Raw genomic sequence first — 20440 nt, 5'->3', positions numbered from 1 at the left:
CTGTGCAGAAATATCGAGGCAATAAGCGGAAACTTTGGCAGGTGCAGATGGTAAATTAGTTGAAGTAGAAGTGGCTGCTTGCAAATGCACATCTCAAATTGTGCGCTGCACGAATAAGAGCAACAACCGAAGCAAAGTAATGTCGTGCTCCATATTAAGTCCAAGTGCTACAAGATTATATCACTTCCCATACACTGTATACTTTCGATGTGAGTGAGAGTATGCGAGGATGAGCCGAGAAGGATGGTGGTTTGGCGAGCACTGTCTTCCCATGCGAGCAAGGGGAAAGGGGGGAGAGGAGAAAGCTTGCGGTAACGCAATCAAAAATGTGCGAGGGGGGTGGAGGGGTCAGGTTGGTGACCGTCTCCTTTTCTAGCGTGACCGTAGCTGCACGTGGCTGTTGGTGTGACTGAGTATATACACAGCCCATGCACCCTGTTTTAGAGGTAATCTGCTGTGTGTGCAAAGACAGGGTGAGATGAGATCGCATGGCATTATGTGCATTGCCCTCCTGCACGTTTTGTGCCAGGGGTCGCATACTCTCGGGTTTCAGAGACATGTTGAAGCTAGAGGTAATCAAAGCATTCGCTCCCTACACTTTTAATGATAATGTTGTCGTGCTGCGGGTGACGCTATGAGCCACTAAGGGGGAGTGGACATGAAAGCCTGACTGGCCAATGTGAAAGTATCATCAACATGGCATAAGACCATATCTTTCGTTGCCAACTCTCAAATTCTACAGAAAGATTTATTTCTCAACCAAGTTTGTTTTTTGCCAATTGGCTGATAATTCGAAAACCCTTGCAGCCCCTTCCACGTAAAAAAATCCGTCAGCATTTTTCTTATTTGCACAAAAGGTCGAATTTCAATATTGCTAAATTTCATTATAACAAAGCAAATTTGCCGTTTTTACCAACTTCATCATATTGAGATTGAACTGCACTTTGTACGGGCGGCTTTTTGCATCGATCTAACATGACCTGGCATCGTAATGCCCTTACTGTGAAGGTGCTGGTCAATGCCCACAATGAAAGTGCATAGGAAATTTGTTTCTTGCGATTCAGGCATGATTCACATAATGCTTCTTTTGTGAAGTTCTGCTATTTTGCTAGTATGTCCGCAGCATTGTCGCACCAGAAGAGCATATAAATTTTACTGGTGGTAGACGATACTTAATGTTCAAGGAACGTAAACTGTGAGTGTGAGGTCATGCACATCTGTATCATCAAGTGCACCAGTGCGCTTTGTGCCGTATGTGTGCACGGCCGATGTCAGTCGTTTGTCTGTTGAGCTAATGAATTATTATTTTTTTTTTAATTACAGCCGGTGCCTTGGCTCAGCATACTGACATCGAGGGGTGTGTGGCTTTGTGCTCTAGTTAAGTTTTGTGCAAGCTGGAGCTTTTATACCTTGCTCACGGAGCTTCCAAGCTACTTGTCCAATGTGCTGCACTTCGATATTCAAAAGGTAAGTGCCACTAACAATCTGTCTTTCAAATTGTTGCATGCACTATGCAGTAAAATGACATTTATCGCTGCATGTCATCGTCAGCAGCATTTCCACCACACCACCATTAACCAAACAGATTGGCATTCCTATTGCAATTAGATTTCTGTATGCCAATTCCCCATCCCCATTTGCTATTTGCAGATTTGGTTTCACTACTATTGAAAAGTTGGCTTTTCCACCAAGATCTCTGAATTACTGTGATGGACAAAAATATATAAAGAAGTGAAAGTAATAAAACACATATATCTGGGGCACGACTGAAAATAACACAGGTGCTTTCTCAGGCTAATAACATTTTCAAATATAAAATAAATAAGTTGGGTGGAGGGCTGAATAGTTACGTTTATGCAAATGCTGTATATTTTTCTTATATGTGACTTTACTCTAACAGATTGTAGGTTATCCATTCCACATATTACACGGCTTGCCTGACTGCATTTATGCCTCCTAATCCCATAAAGGTCATGTGCGCAAATGCCCAATTTACCCTGTTGTCGTTCTGTTGATGTTATGTATAGTATTATATAGTTTTCCTTTACTCCCCAAATTTCTTAGCATTCAGTGGAAATACCAGGAAAAGTAGAAGACATGCACCAAATATCTTCTACTTGCTGCTGAACTTAATCATTTCAGGGCACTAAATATTCTTCAATGAAATTTTTATGAGTCGCAAATGAAAAAAGCTCTACCACTCTACTACTCTACCAATTCTACCAACACTCCTCTGAGGTGCAATAAACCAATATTTATTGCACTTCAGTTGCCATTGGAAACCTCATCATCCGATGCGTTGTAAAAAAATTATGCTACTTCAGCTGGCAGCATCGGTGGATAACTGTGATGGGCCTCTGAATAACTTTTACGCAACATTGTAGGCACATTGCTGGCATTGCCTTTGTGGCATGGCGTGCTCGGGACAAACGGCTGAAACAGCCTAACACATGCATACAAAAACCAAAATGCAACCAAAAGCAGGGAGCACTGTGACTTCTTGCATGAGAAAGTGATAATGATGATAACCAAGTGTGATTTTTGTAACGGGTGCAGTTAATGCCGAAAAATCGGGCAGTCTGAAAAAACAAATGCATCCCTTTAACTGCCCTCAAAGGCTCAAATTGCCACAGCCATGTATGAAGTAGCATTAAAATGCTGCCAGTAGAATTGTCAGTAGTGGTGTGTGAAGATTCGAAATCGAATATTCAATTCTAATTGGTTAGTATTCGATTCGATTCAAAAGACACTTTTACTGTTCAAAATATTCAAACCCCCGAAAATTGCCGTTTTTATGTTAGCTTCGCCGCCTTACAGCTGTGCCGTGCGGCGAAGCATACAAACTTTATTGCGGTAAAGCATATTAAAAATAATAAGGAAGCACTCTCATGGGGCCCCTACTGGTACATGCTTATTGCTACTCACCTCTCTAAGCTAAAATACCCAAATACACAAACTCTGCTGCCTCTTCATGCATCTGGATAACACCAGCTGCCAGGTTCAAACCTCAGAGTCTGCTACTAGTCTGGCTAAGTGCATAAACATGTGGTTTTCAAACTGTAAATCTGACTAAGTAGCAAGCTTGGCAGTGTTATTGAACTCTTGTTTAAAGTAGTTGATTACCACCAGGATAGGATGCTTCGATGGCAAATTAAAAGCTTGGCTTTAGAGGAAACAAGGATAATTTTAACACCGAGGAACCCAGATATGTGCTCAATAACAAACGCTTCTGAAGCATATTTTAAGCTTAAGCGTAACTGGCCAGCTCGTGAAATCGGTGGTGTCTCTGCCTGAAGCCGCGAAGCAAGCCAATGAGGAAGGCACCTGGAGGTGAAGAGAATTGCATGCCAGGGAAAATACGAAGGGGAGCTCGCTGAGCGTGTGGCATAATAAAGCCACCTAGAGGAATGTGTAGGTAATCTTGAGCGAAGTGGGGATGAAGAAATGAGATAAAGTGTCACGGTGGAGGAAGGTAGGGGGAGGCACGCTGGGTTGACCTCCTCTGCCTATAGCTACAGGCTTTTTTTGCGATGTTACGTATTGAGTTCGTCTCATGTTAACATCGTCCTTGCGAGCCGGACATTGTGTGTTCGAGTGAGAGCATGCAATGATGAGCCAATGATGGTGGCTCAATCTCGCATGCACAAGGGGAGGAATTACGCCATTTTCTGTCACTCACATGGCACTGGGGGAGGGGATGGGGGCTTGTACTTTGGCCGTGTGCGGTCGCGAGGGCTTTATTTTGAAGGTGATCTTCTTTGGTGGCACAGTCTAGGTGGGCTGATGGCTTGTAGCTTTCCGTGCAATGTGTTCTCACCGCTCACTTTGCATAGAAGTGATGGACAGCACGAAGGCCACATTGCTCACTGCTGCTACTGTGATTCGTCACGCCAGCATTCTGACAGCGAGTGTCCGCAGTCATGGAGTGTGAAGTGTATCTATATCTATAAATGTAGTTGTTACATTATTAGAGCTGTTAGACCAGTACAAAAAGGAAAGGTTAGGCACTTTCTTGCATGATATAAATCTGCTTCACTGAGAGTTGGACAAACCGCGCCATAGCTGCATAGCCAGGCGCGCATAATTAGACAGCTTCATGCATTTCCAATGCATCCATACAGAAAAACACACATAAGGAAATAATTCATAGTCTGGCTTAAAGGTACACTAAAGAAAAATATCTAATCGAGCTAGATTCAAAGATTAGGCTTCTATAATAATTATTTCATCATTTGTAATGGATCAAAGCTTTTGTAAAAGTGAAAATTGTGAAAAGTGGGAAATTTCCATGGTGCCACCTATGATTTTACGGGGCTACCTCTTGTGATGTCAGCACTGGCTGGTGCACAGAGCAGCAGAAACGGAGGTAATGTGGAGATTACGTAATCTCATCTGTTTTGGCACAGGTAATTCATATTGATGGGCAGCAGCCCAGTGACAATTCTATGTGCAACAAGGTCATTATGTCAGCGCAAAGAAAAGCATGGTAGACTTTTAGACAAATAACCTATCGATATAACTCAGCTTACTATTTTCCTTTAGCGTTCACTTAAAGTGTGTTACATATTAGAACTTCATCTTTCAGGATGGTTTCATGAATGCCAGCATATACTTGGGCCAAGCACTTGTTGGAATACTTTGTGGCTTCATGGCTGACAAGCTTCACAAAAAGCAAGTCCTTGGTGTAACCGCCATAAGAAAGACCTTCGAGTGTGCAGGTATGTTGATGGCCATTGTTGTGCACTTGGTTTCATAATTGTTGCTGTTACATTACATTGGAGCCTTGTTATACTAAACCAGTCAGGATAGAGCTAAATCTTTTATTGCATCAAAAGCATGCAACAATCTATTATATAACAGGCAGGACTTTTCTTTGGTCTTTCTTAGCCCATAATAACTTTTGGTACTGTATTGGGAGCTCCTTTGGTACAAGTTCACTTCAAACAAAATGTATCAAAATGTAGAACCTTGTTGGTACGTTTTGGAAAAACCATGAGAAAAAAACATACTAACCAGGAAAACATATGATCCGAAGTAACGAAAAACATTCGACAGACTCAACTATTGTTGACATCTGCGTAATGCAAAGTGTCGCACGAATCGCTGATGCACGTCGAGCTGGTGGTGCTCCGGCGGCCCGAGACACGTTTCGTTGTTTTCATTTGCATTGGGTTTTAAGAGGGCGACAGGAAACTGTCGAAATCGAGCTGGTGGGCGTCACCAGATGCCGCCGAAATGAACCGTCATGCCCACATCGCGCTGCCTGCAGCAGGGAACAGCGATGCATTTGGATTGTCGCCTACTAAAGGCATGCACTACACTACCAATGGCGCCACACGCTGTAAAACAGATAGGTGAAGATGCTTATCACAGTAGGTTTGGTGGTGATAGCTGTAAATGTGGCATGTGACGACCCAGGAGGCCAATTGCTTGTACCGGAATAATAAACTGTGTGAGCCATCGTTTTCACATGTGGTGAGTAGCTATATATTGTTCTTGATTGGGCCTGCCTCACGCCTTTTCTTGTTGACATGGGATCTAGAGGCTGGAAAATGTGTACGATCACAGTCTGCAGCAGGGGCCCAGATAGCCACAAACATCCGATAGATGTACCGGATTTATCCATACATCCAGCAAAAAATGGGATGTCCTATGGACGTCCTTCACGTGCACATAAATCTAAGGGATGTACAATGGCATCAAAGTTTTGGATGTCCTTTGAACATCCATTTAGTTCATTCATCAGATGTACAGCAGACAAAATTTTGGATGTCTATAGGACATCTCTAAGAACATTACTTCAGACATACATCATACAAAGTTTTAGATGTCCATGGAACATCTATGAAGTTTGTACTTTAGACGTGCGTTGCAGGCCCCCCATAGCTTTTGCATTGTATGCGCCTTGCATAATTTTGACGTGGGTGATGCTACGCAGTTGGTGCGACCATATCGTGCTGTACCATCAGTTCACATGTAATGGATGTCCATAAGACGTCCCATTTTTGTGTTGGGCATCGATCGATCATTGCTACTTCATAAAATGGATGTTTGTGCATGAAATGTAAATTTTTTCGATACAACGAAATGCACAAGCAGTGCGCGAAGCGAAAGAATGTACGTGCACCCAAACCTTCCGTGTTGCAGATTCTGAGTTTTGTAGACTACTTTGTTTCCAACATTGAAAAGTAATCGAAAAACAAGGTACAGTATATTCAGCAATTAACTGATGTATAGCAGAAAAATAGTGCAGGGAAATTATGTGAAGGGACTCTACTTTTGTTAAGCCCCACCAAACGTTTTAAAATGTCAACAAATCTGGCGTGTTCAAGTTATTGCCTGGCCTCCAATACTTGACACTCAGTCTCGGAGGCCTTGTGCATCGAACGCAAGGAGCTGGTAGCACACATACCCAGCGACCCATGTTGGCAACAAAGAGGTTTATCGAAGAGCGGCATATACCCAGCGGCAAATACCTTGTGCCTTAGGTTGGTCCAACGGTTATTTCTGAACCCGGCTTCCTCAGCACAGGCAGCCCGACGCTCTACCTGTTTGGCTATAGACCACCCAGCGACCCAAGTTGACGGGAAAGATGCTAGGCACGGGCATACATACATAGATACATACCGACATACCACAAACTGGGGCAAGTTCCCTAAGAATGCTAATAGCATTATAAGAACACTCTCGTTTCACGGTGAGCAAATGCGACCAACTGCAGGTGAACAAAGCAAGCCTCAGCCTGCGTTCCAACTGGGACGCTTGTCATAGTAAGGGCGCTATGACAGGTCTCCATGTCTGCGGCACAAGCGTGGGCTCTGTTGTCGGGAAGGGCTTCAGCATGAAACATCCCTTGTTTGCCCACTGTTGACCCTTTCAAGTCTCCACTTTCTTGTGACTCCTCTGCACTGTTTGGTCAGCAGGAAGGTGACCCTTTTCCCAAGACCAACAAATCTTAATGGAAAACGAGAGAAAGGAAAAAGAAGGACAAATATATCCCTTAGCCCGTATGATCTCGGTTCGTCAACTTGCACTGGGGTAGGGCAAAAGAGTGAGAGAAGAGTGAAAGAGATAAGGGGGCAGCACGAATTAGTGTATGCGCGCTTTAGTCACAGACGAACTGAAATGTATGGCGCTGCGCACTGACTTCCGAGACTTCCCTGTCAAAAACACTCGTATGTCACGTAACCTTCGTGTCCGTTAATATTGAAAGGAAAAAATTGGCGTCCACATGGACTGCAGCGCGAAACTGAAGGGGCAACTCATACGCGTTTCTCATAAAGAAAGCTTCGCAGATGAAGAAAAGGAAAGATATTTCTTCACTCACCTAAGAGACAACTCAGTGGTCACATAAATATTCAATTCAATTCAGTTAATTTTTTTCTCATACAACAAAGAGAAGTAAGAGCTAAAGGCCACGTGGTCTGACAGAGACTCTTACTCCTGTTGACGTTCAGCATACAGGTACAGTCACGTACAATATGACCTGCAGCGCCAGTGCCCGTGGTCGAAGGGGCTCCAAGACTGTACGGCTGCGCAGACACAGGGTAAGTTACAGACCTAAGCACAGCTTCAATTATTGGTATTTATTAAACCGCTATTTACCATGTCAGAGCCGCCCCGCAGCCCTGGAGCCTCTTCGACCACGAAAAAGGTTGTTGCAAGTCATATTGAACGCACCTGTGCATTTCGCAATCCATAGAGGTGTGTTTACATGCATTGTACGCACATTTTGTTACATACTTTCTTCGTGCACCTTGCATCATAAAAATCCCTCACATAAATCTCACATCTGTTAAATTTGAAAAGCGACACAAACCAATACATATATCAAAATCACTTTTTTTTTCTACCAAGATTACAGTGCAGGGAGCACATTTACCCTAGGAAAGCGGATACGGCCGGACGTAACTGACACGAGCTGTTATCATTCATTGCAGGGACATCAGTTACACACGGGATGTAACAATGACGAAGCTAACAGAGGTGAGCGTGTTTACAAATAAAGTATTCCAAGTTATTTGACATTATTACATGTTAGATATGTTACGTAGAAAGCCTGTTTTCATTTCGACGCTACGCACGGACAAGACCGAGGTTTTCTTATATCTGCCTGCGGAAAGTGTCGGATTGGACTAGTCGCACCTTTGTCAAGAAACAGAGAGAGAGAACAAGTTTATTTGAGTGAAGACCCCAGTCCCGGTCCATGAAGTAGCATATTGGGCCATAGAGAAGGAAGTCACTCCGTGGCTAGGTAAAGTGTCTTGACAAGTTCTAGCATGACACGTTGGGCATCTAGTGAGAGCTCAGACAGCTCGCGGGGTATCAGTCATCAGCCTTCGACAAAATCCCGCCAGCCCACTTTTGTCAATGTTTGCCTAGTGTCAGGATTGGGGGCTCAATCCCTTCGTCCGTGGTCCTTTGCCAAGATTGGAGTACGGCATGAATTCGAAGGTAGCTGGCCCATGCCGTCGTCCAACTTATTTACGCTGAGATCGTTGATGAAGTGAAGAACTGCTTCTCATCGAGAACGAGGAAAAAGGGGTTTATTTACAGAAATAAACTCAGTCTAACATGACTGCTTGAGAAAAAGAGTATTAGTCCAACAGGACTGCATGAGAGAAGTGAACCAGTCTAACATGACTGCTCAGGAGAAGTGCGTCCAACAATCGCACAACCACAGTTTTTATACACTCGATCCGCTGGTCCTACGACGCGGCGGCTGTTCGTTTACACACCACCAACTCGCAGCTGCTCTGAAGACCAGTTTACAGACACAAAGGCACACACATTCCGAAGCCCAAGCGACGGCGTTGAAGGTGGTGCCGTTCCGGAAAATCGACGTTGTCGATCGCGCGTCGCTCATTGTTCCGAGCCACTCCAAACCGTGAGAAGCACAAAAACAAGACGTTCCCGCGGTAGCTTCTTCAGGCGTGTCAAATCAGCTCCGCATTGGGGAACTCTAGAATCATTGTCCACACACCGAATTCGTCCCGTCACCATGTCGAAGGGGCTGGAGGAAGGCGGCGGGTTCCAGCGCAAAGGTCGCTTCTTTGAACGCCTCGCAGCTGCAGCACGGAGAGGTGGAGAGCGGGAGGTGCGCGTCTTGCACCCCTTGTCGTAATCGGGTGGCAAGGTGACAATCTTGTTGTGCAACCCGCCGTTCTTTACAGCGCCTCCATGGCCCCAAAAGTCTCGACTGTCTAGCGCTGACAACCGCTAGGCAGGAAGAGAACGGCTGCTGGTCAGGGGGGGATTGATGTCTTGGCTCGCAGCGACCACTTGTGCATTGATGTCACCGCCCCAAAACATCCAACAAGGACAGGCAACTGCAAAATGAACCCCACAACACGGCTCTGCGCCGAGATGACGTGCATTGGCTCTCACTTTAGACTCGCTAGGCTTCAAAAAAAACAACAACAACATAAGTGCAGAAACAAAAAAAAATGCTGCATTTCACTATGCCAATTTCTGAAGCAAATTCCTGCTGACAAATTCAGCAATCATGGAGGGAATCCTGCTAAATGAGAGGGGATCTTCTTCGCTTAATAAAATTAACACTAGTAACCCTAAAATTTAGGCGGGACCCTCAAACGCAGAATTCAAATTAGCCTGCTCAAACCATCCGCATTGCTATGCAACTTTCCCTTCTTATATCTAACGGAGAAGTTGTACTCTTGGAGAGTGAGGCTCCATCGGAGCAAGCGGCCGTTTTTGTGTGACATTTGATTGAGCCACGTCAGAGGACAGTGGTCGGTCTCGAAGATGAACTTCGCTCCGTACAAGTAACACGACAACTTCTGGGCGGCCCAAACCAAACAAGCGCATTCCTTCTCTGAAGCGCTGTAGGCTTCCTCTCTTACATTTAGTTTACGGCTGACGTAGAGGATAGGATGCTCCTCGTTATCGTCGCCGACCTGACTAAGTACCACGCCCATACCTCTGTCGCTTGCGTCGCATTGAACTATGAATTCCTTTGTGTAGTCTGGCGCGCGAAGCACAGGGCGAGAAACCAATAGCGTCTTCAAACTTTGGAAAGCGTTCTCTTTGTCCTTATCCCAGTGTACGTTACTCGGTGCTCCCTTTCGGAGGGCGTCTGTTAATGGACTTGCCAATTGCGAGTAATTCGGAATGTACCGTTGATAGTACCCCACAAGTCCCAAAAATGAACGAACGTCCGTTTTCGTGCGCGGCTGAGAAAAATCTCCAATCGTAGCTATTTTCAGCTCAGCCGGCCGTCTCATGTCCTGACCAACAACATGGCCCAGATAAGTAACCTGCGAACATCCAAACCTACACTTTTCCGCTTTCATCGTTAAGTCAACTTTAAACGTACGAAGCCTCGCATTCTTGTCGTAATAGAATTTGGCGTTCCTTTGAGCTATTTCCATGTTCTTTCCGACTAGTTCTCGGGTTGCGCTTAGCCGTTCCAATAAATTCAGCACGTATTCAACCACGGTTGGACTCTCCCCTCTTTCCTCCCACATCTCTCTTAACATTCTCAGTGGAGAACGGAGTGTCCTCCCATACACTAGTTCTGCTGGAGAGAACCCTGTCGCTTCATGTGGAACCGTTCGCAAAGCAAACAAAGTTGCCGGCAGACAGTTCTCCCAGTCCTCCTTGTGCTCGTAACAGAGCGCACGCAAAACTCGCTTAAGCACCGAATGCCACCTCTCTACACTGTTTGACTGAGGGTGATAGACAGAACTGTGTATTAACTTTACCCCGCACTTTTGCAAGAATGTGGAAGTCAGTGCGCTCGTGAATACTGACCCTTGATCTGCCTGAATTTCGGCTGGAAACCCAACTCGTGCAAACACTGTCAAAAGCGCGTCTACTACTTCAGTGGAGCTGAGCTCTTTCAAAGGGATTGCTTCTGGAAACTTGGTAGCCGGACACAGCATGGTAAACAAGTACCTGTAGCCTGATTTTGTTTTTGGAAGAGGCCCTACCGTGTCTATTACAAGCCGTCTGAAAGGCTCTGTTATTAAGGGCACTACCTTCAGTGGAGCTTTCCAAGTCTCTCCTGGTTTACCAGAACGCTGGCAGGCGTCGCATGATCTTACAAAGTTTTCTACATCTTTGAAACAGCCAGGCCAGTAGTATTCCATAAGCAATCTTTCCTTTGATTTGTTTATGCCTAGGTGGCCGGACCACCCATTTCCATGACAAAGACTCAAAAGGTCCTCCCTATACTTAGTAGGTATGACTAACTGATCTAAAATCTTACCCTTTCGATCTCTGTAATGCCGATACAACAATCCTCCTCTCTCATGTATCGTTACGTTGCGCCTAGCAATGCCTTCTTTAGCTGTGTTACGTAATTTAGCTAAGCTCTCATCATTCTTTTGCTCAGCTGCCAGTGACTCTCTATCCACGCGTAAGAGTTGATCAAAGTTCTTTGAGGCCGGTGATAACAACGACCCTGTCTCGCTTGGGAGCGCGTCTGCATGCTCTTCCTGCAGGCTAGAACTCTGACACTCTAGTGCTACGCTCTCATTGAGCTGGTCAACTGGCAGGCTCTCCTCAACTGTTCTTTTGTCCCTCGGGCCTAGCTCGGATTCGGGGATTGAAGCTATCCCCTTTTCTGCTTCAGCTGGAGGAGCTTGAGCATTTTCGGCCGAAAGCGCCGAGATCTTACGAGCTTGGCCTCTGGTCAATGCCTGTACTATGCCCTCTCCTAGTTTGAGCCCTCTGTCACGCAGTAACTGATTCGAACGATTCGAAAAGATGTAGGGATACTGCAGTGACAAAAATTTGGAAACTGCAGCCTCAGTCTCTAGCTCCCCGAATGGTCCACTGATTTTGACTTTGGCCATGGGCAGACACACGCTGTGTTCTTCTACAACCTGTTTTATCCATGCTACTTCTCCGGTGAAGTCCTCTACCATCACGTAAGACGGATGGACAATGTCCAGCGTGGCGGCACTGTCTCTTAGCACTCGGCATGGTTTTCCATTAACTTGCAGGTCGTGGAGATATGGGCTTAAAAGTTCCATATTCTCATCCTTTTCCTCCACGTAGGAAAAAACTACGCTAGGCTTCTCGCAGTTTACAGCTATATGTCCCAGTTTGTGGCATCTGTAACAGCGAATTGGTCTAAAAGATCCGAACTTTCTTTTCTGTTCTTTTTGTGCGGTTTCTCCGTTAAGTTTCTCCTCGCTCTTTTCTGCGGGCTTTTCCGCCATGTCTACAGGCTCTGATCGTCTAGTTTGCGCACCCTTTTTGAACGGAAATGGTTTCCGCGGTCCATTTCGACCGTCCCAGTTTCCCTCCTCGGCGTTCAATTTTCTACGGGTTGCGTACTCTTCGGCTAATTCAGCCGCCCTTTCCACAGTGTTTACATTACCTCTGTCTTGCACCCACAGTTTCACAGCTTGGGGGATGGTTTTGTAAAACTGCTCTAGACACATGCATTCAATGATCATGTCTCTGCTGTCGTACGCTTCCGCGCTTTTAAGCCACTCGACTAGGTTGGCCTTTAAGCTATATGCAAACTCCGGATAGCCCTCGCTATCTTTCTTGCCTGTGCTCCTAAACCTTTGCCGAAAAGCTTCGGCTGAAAGGCGGTATTTCTTCAGGAGACTAGCCTTAACTTTTGCATAATCATATGCATCCTGCACACTCAGTCTGGCGATTACTTCCGCCGCCTCACACGGCAACATAGACAGCAACCGCTGTGGCCATGTACTCGGGCCGAAGTTCATCTTCTCGCAAGTCCTTTCAAAATTGCTTAGGAACAAGCCTATGTCGGTCCCGACCTCAAATGGCTTTAATAGCCTGTCCATGCGGTATGATTCTGCCTCACTTGATCGTCCTAGAGCGCCTTCACTTCCTTGAGACAACTCCAAACGTTTGCTTTCAAGTTCAAGTTGCATTTTTCTTAACTCGCGATCTTTATCGCGTTCCTCCCTTTCTTTTCTCTCTCGTTCTTCTCTCTTTTTCAGAAGTTCAAACCCCAGTTGAACTTCTTCCTCACTGGCCTGTTCGGAAATGATATGCAATAATTCTGATTTTAGCATTTCTTTACGTACATCTAGGCCCAGTTCCTCACCAACAATCAACAACTCGTCTCTCAGCAGTGTCCTTATTTCCATGACTGCTGCTTTACTGCCTTGATTCTGCTCTTTAAATCTAGCTAGTAAAACACAACCTAGCTAACACACAACAATCTAGCTTCCCTACTGTTCTAAACAGAACAACCCCAAAATGAAGCCTAGAAAGTCAAAGCAAAAACCAAGCACTCACCGCAGATACAGCACCATGTCGCAAAGTCCATCTCACCGCTGTCAGCCAGTTGTCAGGATTGGGGGCTCAATCCCTTCGTCCGTGGTCCTTTGCCAAGATTGGAGTACGGCATGAATTCGAAGGTAGCTGGCCCATGCCGTCGTCCAACTTATTTACGCTGAGATCGTTGATGAAGTGAAGAACTGCTTCTCATCGAGAACGAGGAAAAAGGGGTTTATTTACAGAAATAAACTCAGTCTAACATGACTGCTTGAGAAAAAGAGTATTAGTCCAACAGGACTGCATGAGAGAAGTGAACCAGTCTAACATGACTGCTCAGGAGAAGTGCGTCCAACAATCGCACAACCACAGTTTTTATACACTCGATCCGCTGGTCCTACGACGCGGCGGCTGTTCGTTTACACACCACCAACTCGCAGCTGCTCTGAAGACCAGTTTACAGACACAAAGGCACACACATTCCGAAGCCCAAGCGACGGCGTTGAAGGTGGTGCCGTTCCGGAAAATCGACGTTGTCGATCGCGCGTCGCTCATTGTTCCGAGCCACTCCAAACCGTGAGAAGCACAAAAACAAGACGTTCCCGCGGTAGCTTCTTCAGGCGTGTCAAATCAGCTCCGCATTGGGGAACTCTAGAATCATTGTCCACACACCGAATTCGTCCCGTCACCATGTCGAAGGGGCTGGAGGAAGGCGGCGGGTTCCAGCGCAAAGGTCGCTTCTTTGAACGCCTCGCAGCTGCAGCACGGAGAGGTGGAGAGCGGGAGGTGCGCGTCTTGCACCCCTTGTCGTAATCGGGTGGCAAGGTGACAATCTTGTTGTGCAACCCGCCGTTCTTTACACTAGTGACACCGACTTTCTGCTGCCGTTTCAGATGCAAAGTATTATTTATCTCACATTCAGCGCGATTTTCAATAGCAGCGTGGTCTCGGGGCCGAACACGGGCGATCGGTCTGCAAAGAATGCAGTGCTAGCGATACTAGTGCCTCAAAGAAGCTCTTGACAGTGCGTCACGGGAGTTGTGCACAGGTTCCCCTAGTCCCCTAGGCCCAGAAAGTAAACACGGCATTTATGTTTACTCTGTGGTTACTCCCTCTAGTTCTTAGTACGTAGCTTAATATCCGGAGAAACGTCATTAAACATCGGTGAATTGTGCATGCAGCATGTCTTCTTTCAGCGCTGCGTTCCGTGCCGTAAGCTACACATATTGTCACTCACCTATTCTGCATTCTTGGTGCAGGACGTTGTGGGAGTGACCAAGGAAAACGGGTATGTAGCGCGATTAGCGCACGGCGTTATTCATCAAGCAGCTAACCGAAGCTCGCGGAACCGCGGAAGCGTCTATAGTTCTTGCAGCATCATGCACTGCTTACCGCCATCATGCATGTCAAGTCAGCTTCATTTCAAAAATCATGTTGGAGTTACATGGTAAATAAATATTACAACAGGAGGTCATATATCTTTAAAAAACAGACATAAGGTCTTTCTATGATTAGATAAACAGGATAATTATATAAAGTGAGACCGCAGTAATAAGAAGTGCGTACATGTGAGCAATAGAAATAACAATGATTAGGTAAGTTGCTAATATCTAAGAAAACAATCGGGTGCATACGATAATGATATACTAAGTAGCCAAAGCACAAGACAGTGAACAAGCAGAATAGGAACGAACAATATAACATGAACAGTATGAGAGTACACTAACAGTATAACACGTTTCTTCCTGCAATGTATACTGCAAACGTTTCTGCAAAATAGAGAATACAAGGTGTTCTGTATTTTCGTACGTCAGATTTACACCTTGCTTTTTTTTCTTCTAGTATGGGTGTACGACATACACTGCTATTTTGCCACTGTTGCCACTGCCTGTAGGGCCTCAGGCCTCGTCAAGCTGCTCAATGAGCAGCTTTTTGTCTGGGGTCCATTTTTCCTTTCCTTGAGGAAAATAAAACTGATTCTGATTCTGATTCTGAGTGCAGCAAGGGCAGCGATATTATTTTCTTTTTTGCTACTCAAGCTATACTGCAGCGCAACTAGTTTGGACGGTTGTACGTTACATCGTAGAATAGATTGATGCCGATAAAAAAAATATGTCCCACACTTTCATGTGCCTGGCTGCAGTAATTGTTTCTGAACTGATATCCAACTAAGACCCCAGCGCCAATGGAGTATTCCAACAGGAAGCAGCACTTAATTACCAGAAAGAATAATTTTTTGCTAACTGTTTTACAATCCCTGCATTATGCCGTGACCATATTTTTTATCAGCATGAAAAACACGTAGAACATTAACGTTGAGGGCACGAAACTGTGCAATTGCGTTTCACAAGGCTTCGCAACAACCAAGACTTTGCGACAACAAGAGCTTTCACTTAAAGTTCATTCACACCGTTCACTCTTTAACAGGAACATGTGTGCGGCAGTTCTTTCGAATATACCTCACCGCAATAGGCCCCAACGCGCAATTCCTTGCAATGGACAATGCAAAGGGCATACAGTGCCTTCCAAATTAATCAGCACTTCTCCATCCTAATGGCATTTACATATTTTCTTTTTTTTATTCCTGTCGTAGGCCACCCGCTCGTCTGGTACTGTACTTCAACTCACTCACCTACGAGCACATTCTTTCGGTACCCAAATACGACGTAAGTACCACAGGCTATACTGAATACAGCAGGTAGACCTAGTGCTATTATTACACGTTAAACATTCTTAGCATACGATGCCACGCAATTTGTTCGAACAGCATATGTATACGGATGGCTTTCCTTGGAGCATAGGTTCAGCTACATGAGCTTCGCTCGACATGTTTGAGCCAGAAGTCGTACTCGGTCGCTTTTGCTATTTGTAACTTGGAACTTTTATGCAAGCAATCCCATATATTAAAACACCCATTTAAAAATAAGAACATGTAAAGATTCGCGTGCGCGCTGCAAAGCACACGTAAACACATGACCTGCTAAGATTTCGCTCAGCCTAAACGATATACTTCAGCCCGACAGACAGCCTACACTCGTTTTTGTCGAGTCCATGTAAGCGCATTGTCTGTTCACAAGCGACTCGAGAGATTTGTCCTTTGGGAACAGTCACGTTAGAAGTTCTGTGTTCTTGTAAAAATAGCTGTGAGAACGCATGGGTGTCGCCACACTAATCCGCGCTTAGTAATGCATTCGCATTAGCGTCTGTGCAGAAGTGCTAGTTGAGCCGTTGAACACCACAGACAGCATGATCTGTGCTGTACTGTTCTTACAGTTGTTCCAAAAATTATGAGCAAGATGCGGGCACCAGCCATACACTGGTGACCCGTACACAATCGTAAGAACCAGGAAAATGTGAATGGTTAACGCAGAGTTCCGTTTTAGTTGGTCTATCGTACTGAATAATGGAATAGCGCTATAGAAAGGCAAGGACGGACATAACACATCACCTTCCATGGCTGACGATGTGAAGTGATGACTATTGGCAGGTTTCTGAGTGAGGGAAGGCAAACAGATTTATTATGCTGTTGGTGGCAGAGTATACGCACGACACAGTTCGGCCAGCTCAACTACAAGTCACGTCGTCGTGCTTCACGTCCATCCTTGCCCTCTTTAGTGCTACTCAGTTTCCCAGTGCATGCCCGCTCCAGTTTTACGGGTGCGTCAAGCTTTGGTGTCCATCTCGACGCCGGCACTCGAGCTTCCCGTGAAAAAGTGGTGCGCGTGCAGGAAACCCACGTGCTGGGCAATCTGGGCGGCATCATCGGCATGTACCTGGGCCTGTCCTTCTTCGTTCTCTTCCAAGTCCTAGACATCCTGGTCGTCGGAACGCTGCGGCTCAGGAAGATGTTCCAGCGAGATGCACGCGAGCGCCACCTGGTGGCTCTTGCACCGCCACCTGCAAGGGGCCAAGCTCGGACCTTATTGCACCAATACTGAGAGTCACCTCGAGTAGCGTCGTCGCGTTCACGCTCTCTTCGCCACCTCCATGGGGCAGAGCTGTTTGGTGCAATTCATCTTGCTGTGCCTTTAGCTATAATCGCGCCCACTTTGCTGCGTTGTCGTTCAATTTGCACGCAGCCGCTATTCGCGCTGTTATAGCATTGTCCGGTACTACGCCTCACATTCTCGGGCGCCTCCCGTGCCGTACGTGCCGAATGCGTCGTGAAGGGCCCCATTAAACTCTTACATCTTTCTCCACCTGTTTCTGCTAACTGCACCCGTTTTTTCCTGAACCGTAATCCTCTGCCTCGTAACTGCCGCGTTTTGCCGGACGGAAAGATTTGCCGCAAAGGTAATGGCGGCATGGCTAAGCCTTTCTTGTGGTGCGCCATATACGGCACAAGACTACACAACACTACATGACAAGGCCACATAACCACCGTCAAACAAAACTGCACGTCACCTCGGAACGTCGCGGAAGAGCCAAATATATGGCCCTCCTAGATTTAGAAATAGAGGTCGACGTCTCTGATTCCTTTCTCTACACCTACCCACCTCTCCCTCGCCCAACCAGGCCACGGGCCACATTTTTATGAATAAACGTTCATGCCATATCGATCCCTCGATCACCTCGATTCCAGTTTCTAATCTAATGCTCTGTGCGACAGGGCCGTCGCGTGCTGGCCGCGACGGCCTGACTCTTGCTGCTCTACGCTGGACTTCCCTCATTCCTGGAGCCGGTTTGTACAGCATGTTTCTCAGTTACTGGTGCATTGGCACAAAGTGTTCGCTGGATACGTGCAATATGGAAATAAACTGGGAGGGAGCATCACGCCGCCAGTCTTCACGAGTCAACTCTCCGTGACGCCATTCCCCCCTTCGCCCTTTCTCTCTCAAAACGCCGGCCGAACACGTGACCCAGCACTCGGCCGAGTAGGCCCAGTGGGTTTAGTTCCCAAAATATAATAATCGACGCAAACTTACGCCTTCCGACATGCTCGTGCAACTTCAGTCGTTTACTGCGACGTATGCGCATACATTTATCGTCGCAGCGTACAATTGCGGGAGCCGTATAGTTTGCGGTCGCACTCGCTTTCCTTTCGGGAGAGAGTGCGCAATGAGCGCGGCTGTGGAAGGCACTGAAACTTACCGTGACATGACCACGTGTCAGGCCGACTCTTCTAGGCTTCACTGTTGCTACGCAGTGCTCCCACCTAGTTCTTTCTTTTCTACGTGGCTTATCGTTGCACAGGGTTTACACGTGCCCCTGCTTGACTGAAGCTCTAAATTTAGGAAGGCATCGCCGCGATGTCTGTAGCACGAAAGAGCATTTTCCTTAGCGGAAATGGCGCAGCGATTGTAAATATAAACAGAAAAACATTGCAGTTGTGCTAGTTGATACGAATCGGGGGTTATAGGCAGCGAAACAAAGTAATCAAAGAAACGATCGTTTTTAAGAACTCACGTGACTGTCCGCGTAGCGAGCGTGATGTTCTCGTGTCGCGCATGAACTAGGCTGCATCACACGGGGCTGCATGCATTTGTGTGACGCCTTTTGCTTTTCTTTTTTTTGTGCGTATGTCTTGCGGCTAGTCCGCCGAATAGAAATATTTAAATGAGAAGAATAAAGAGAACAGCGCTTGTAACGTGGTGCACTGCAGCAGAGAAAGTGATAAATTACCGGTGCAGGCGTTCACTGTGAAGTTCACGGTGGAGATTTGTCTTACTTGCGCTACCGAAACAAGCATGGCGGTTGGTGATAGCGATAGGCACACTGAATAACCCTCAACATTTGTCGTAATAAATAAGTACTTAGACAGAATACGAGAAATAGTGCAACTTGCTCCATAGAGGGGCCTACACTCTCTTATTCGCGTTCCCTTATTGTGCGCCTATCTTTTCCTTTTTTTCTTTTATTTTTTGGCTTTATTTAGCTGGAAGACCAGTTAACATTCACTACACATATACTCGGTGGCAAATATTTTCGAGACCCCGGCACCAGCAAAACAAAAACAGCAAGAATAATCTCTTGTTGCGCAGTCGTGCAACGTGCAATCGTGTCAGTGCATTGTATTTATTGAACACGCAAATGTTGCTGACCGGACCATTTCACACGACATGCCTAGACGACAACAACAAAGAAAAAATAACAGATTGTTTATGTGGCAATTTTTACTCGGAACTGTTTAGATAGAGACTAGGTCAGGAGATGTAGACACTTCGCATCAGTTTGCAACACTAAAGAAAAAAAAAAGGGGGGGGGGTACGACATCTCTCTCTTTCCGAAACGAAACAACAACCACGTCGTAGACGACGTCACCTATATCTTGATGCGTAAACGGGCAGGCGTTCCTCTACCATGTCTTACACGCAGTTGTCGTGTAAATTGGCACTCGAATTTTTCCACTATTGAGTTAGAAAAATACCCAACCTTCTTCACATACAAAAGTAGCGTAGGCTGCCATAAAAGACTGCCAGAAATGGATGCCAGAAATCAGATAAGAGAAAGATTGCTACTGTTCAGCGGACATACGCAAAGTGTGAAAAAAGTTCACGGGTGGAGAACATAATGTCATTTAGCGAAGTAGTACGAAGCTACAAGAATATAGGATACAAATATCTGGGATCTAGGACAACCATCTACTTATCTAAAGAAACTACTTACACTGAGTATGGGCTCCGAGGATGGTACACGTGTACGCTGATTTGATCGGTTATGCAAGGTGGGAAGATTATGGCCCTCAAATAGGTGGTGGCGCCGCGATCTTCAAGATTCGGTACTAACGCAGTAGGCTTTGTGTGCCGGGTATTTTCCAAGGTGGTGTATCGTTACACGAGCACGTGGTGTGGCGCGATCAGAATATGTGCGCATGCCTTCTCCTGAGAGTCACGGCGCAGTGGAACACATACAATTGTGCCCGGCGTGCAAGTAGGTCATGTGACTGGTGCTACCATGCCGCCTTGCCTAGTGCTACTGTATAAGCTAACGGCAGTTTGGATGGCGTGTCGAAGTAACGCTCACCTGACCGAGACTCTTTTCATACCCGCTACAGTCTTTAAAGCGAGCTTTTCCCCACACGTAATCATATTGCGGGGAAGCCAGCTTCAACTTGTCTTTCTTTTTGGCGGGGGGAGGGGTTCGTTGGAGGGGGGAATAAGAAGAGAAATGAGTCATATATTAAAGAGGACTGCATATCCGGCCATAATGAAATAAAAAAGCGAGGCGGACTCTTTTATAGGAACCTTCTTTTATATTCTTTTATAGGAACAAG

General features: G+C 46.0%; 1 protein-coding gene and 1 long non-coding RNA gene across 5 annotated transcripts in view; one reads left to right on the top strand and one right to left on the bottom strand.

Moving 5' to 3' along the window:
* The window catches only part of LOC135901332 (sialin-like), a 52801-nt gene extending 35375 nt beyond the window's left edge, over positions 1–17426 (top strand). For 2 of the 4 annotated variants that reach the window (XM_065431082.2, XM_065431081.2), the window contains 4 exons: positions 7941–7986; positions 14487–14515; positions 15821–15893; positions 16956–17426. In XM_065431082.2, the coding sequence (XP_065287154.1) occupies positions 7941–7986; positions 14487–14515; positions 15821–15893; positions 16956–17165 (358 nt within the window). In that variant the 3' untranslated portion in view covers positions 17166–17426. Of the gene's footprint in view, positions 1–1323; positions 1468–4585; positions 4719–7940; positions 7987–14486; positions 14516–15820; positions 15894–16955 lie in introns of those variants that run through there. The other 2 variants (XR_010564094.2, XR_010564095.2) reach the window with 2 other exon arrangements.
* Positions 16716–18312, bottom strand: LOC135901334 (uncharacterized). The gene is made up of 2 exons (XR_010564100.1): positions 18153–18312; positions 16716–17124 (listed from the first exon to the last, which is right to left on the bottom strand). It is a non-coding gene; the product is annotated as an uncharacterized lncRNA (long non-coding RNA).
* Between the last annotated feature and the right edge of the window lie 2128 nt (positions 18313–20440).

This window comes from Dermacentor albipictus, chromosome 3, assembly GCF_038994185.2.
Source record: "Dermacentor albipictus isolate Rhodes 1998 colony chromosome 3, USDA_Dalb.pri_finalv2, whole genome shotgun sequence".
Lineage (NCBI taxonomy): Eukaryota > Metazoa > Arthropoda > Arachnida > Ixodida > Ixodidae > Dermacentor > Dermacentor albipictus.
The sequence above is the reverse complement of the archived record's forward strand: the minus strand, read 5'-3'. Positions and strand labels throughout refer to the sequence as shown.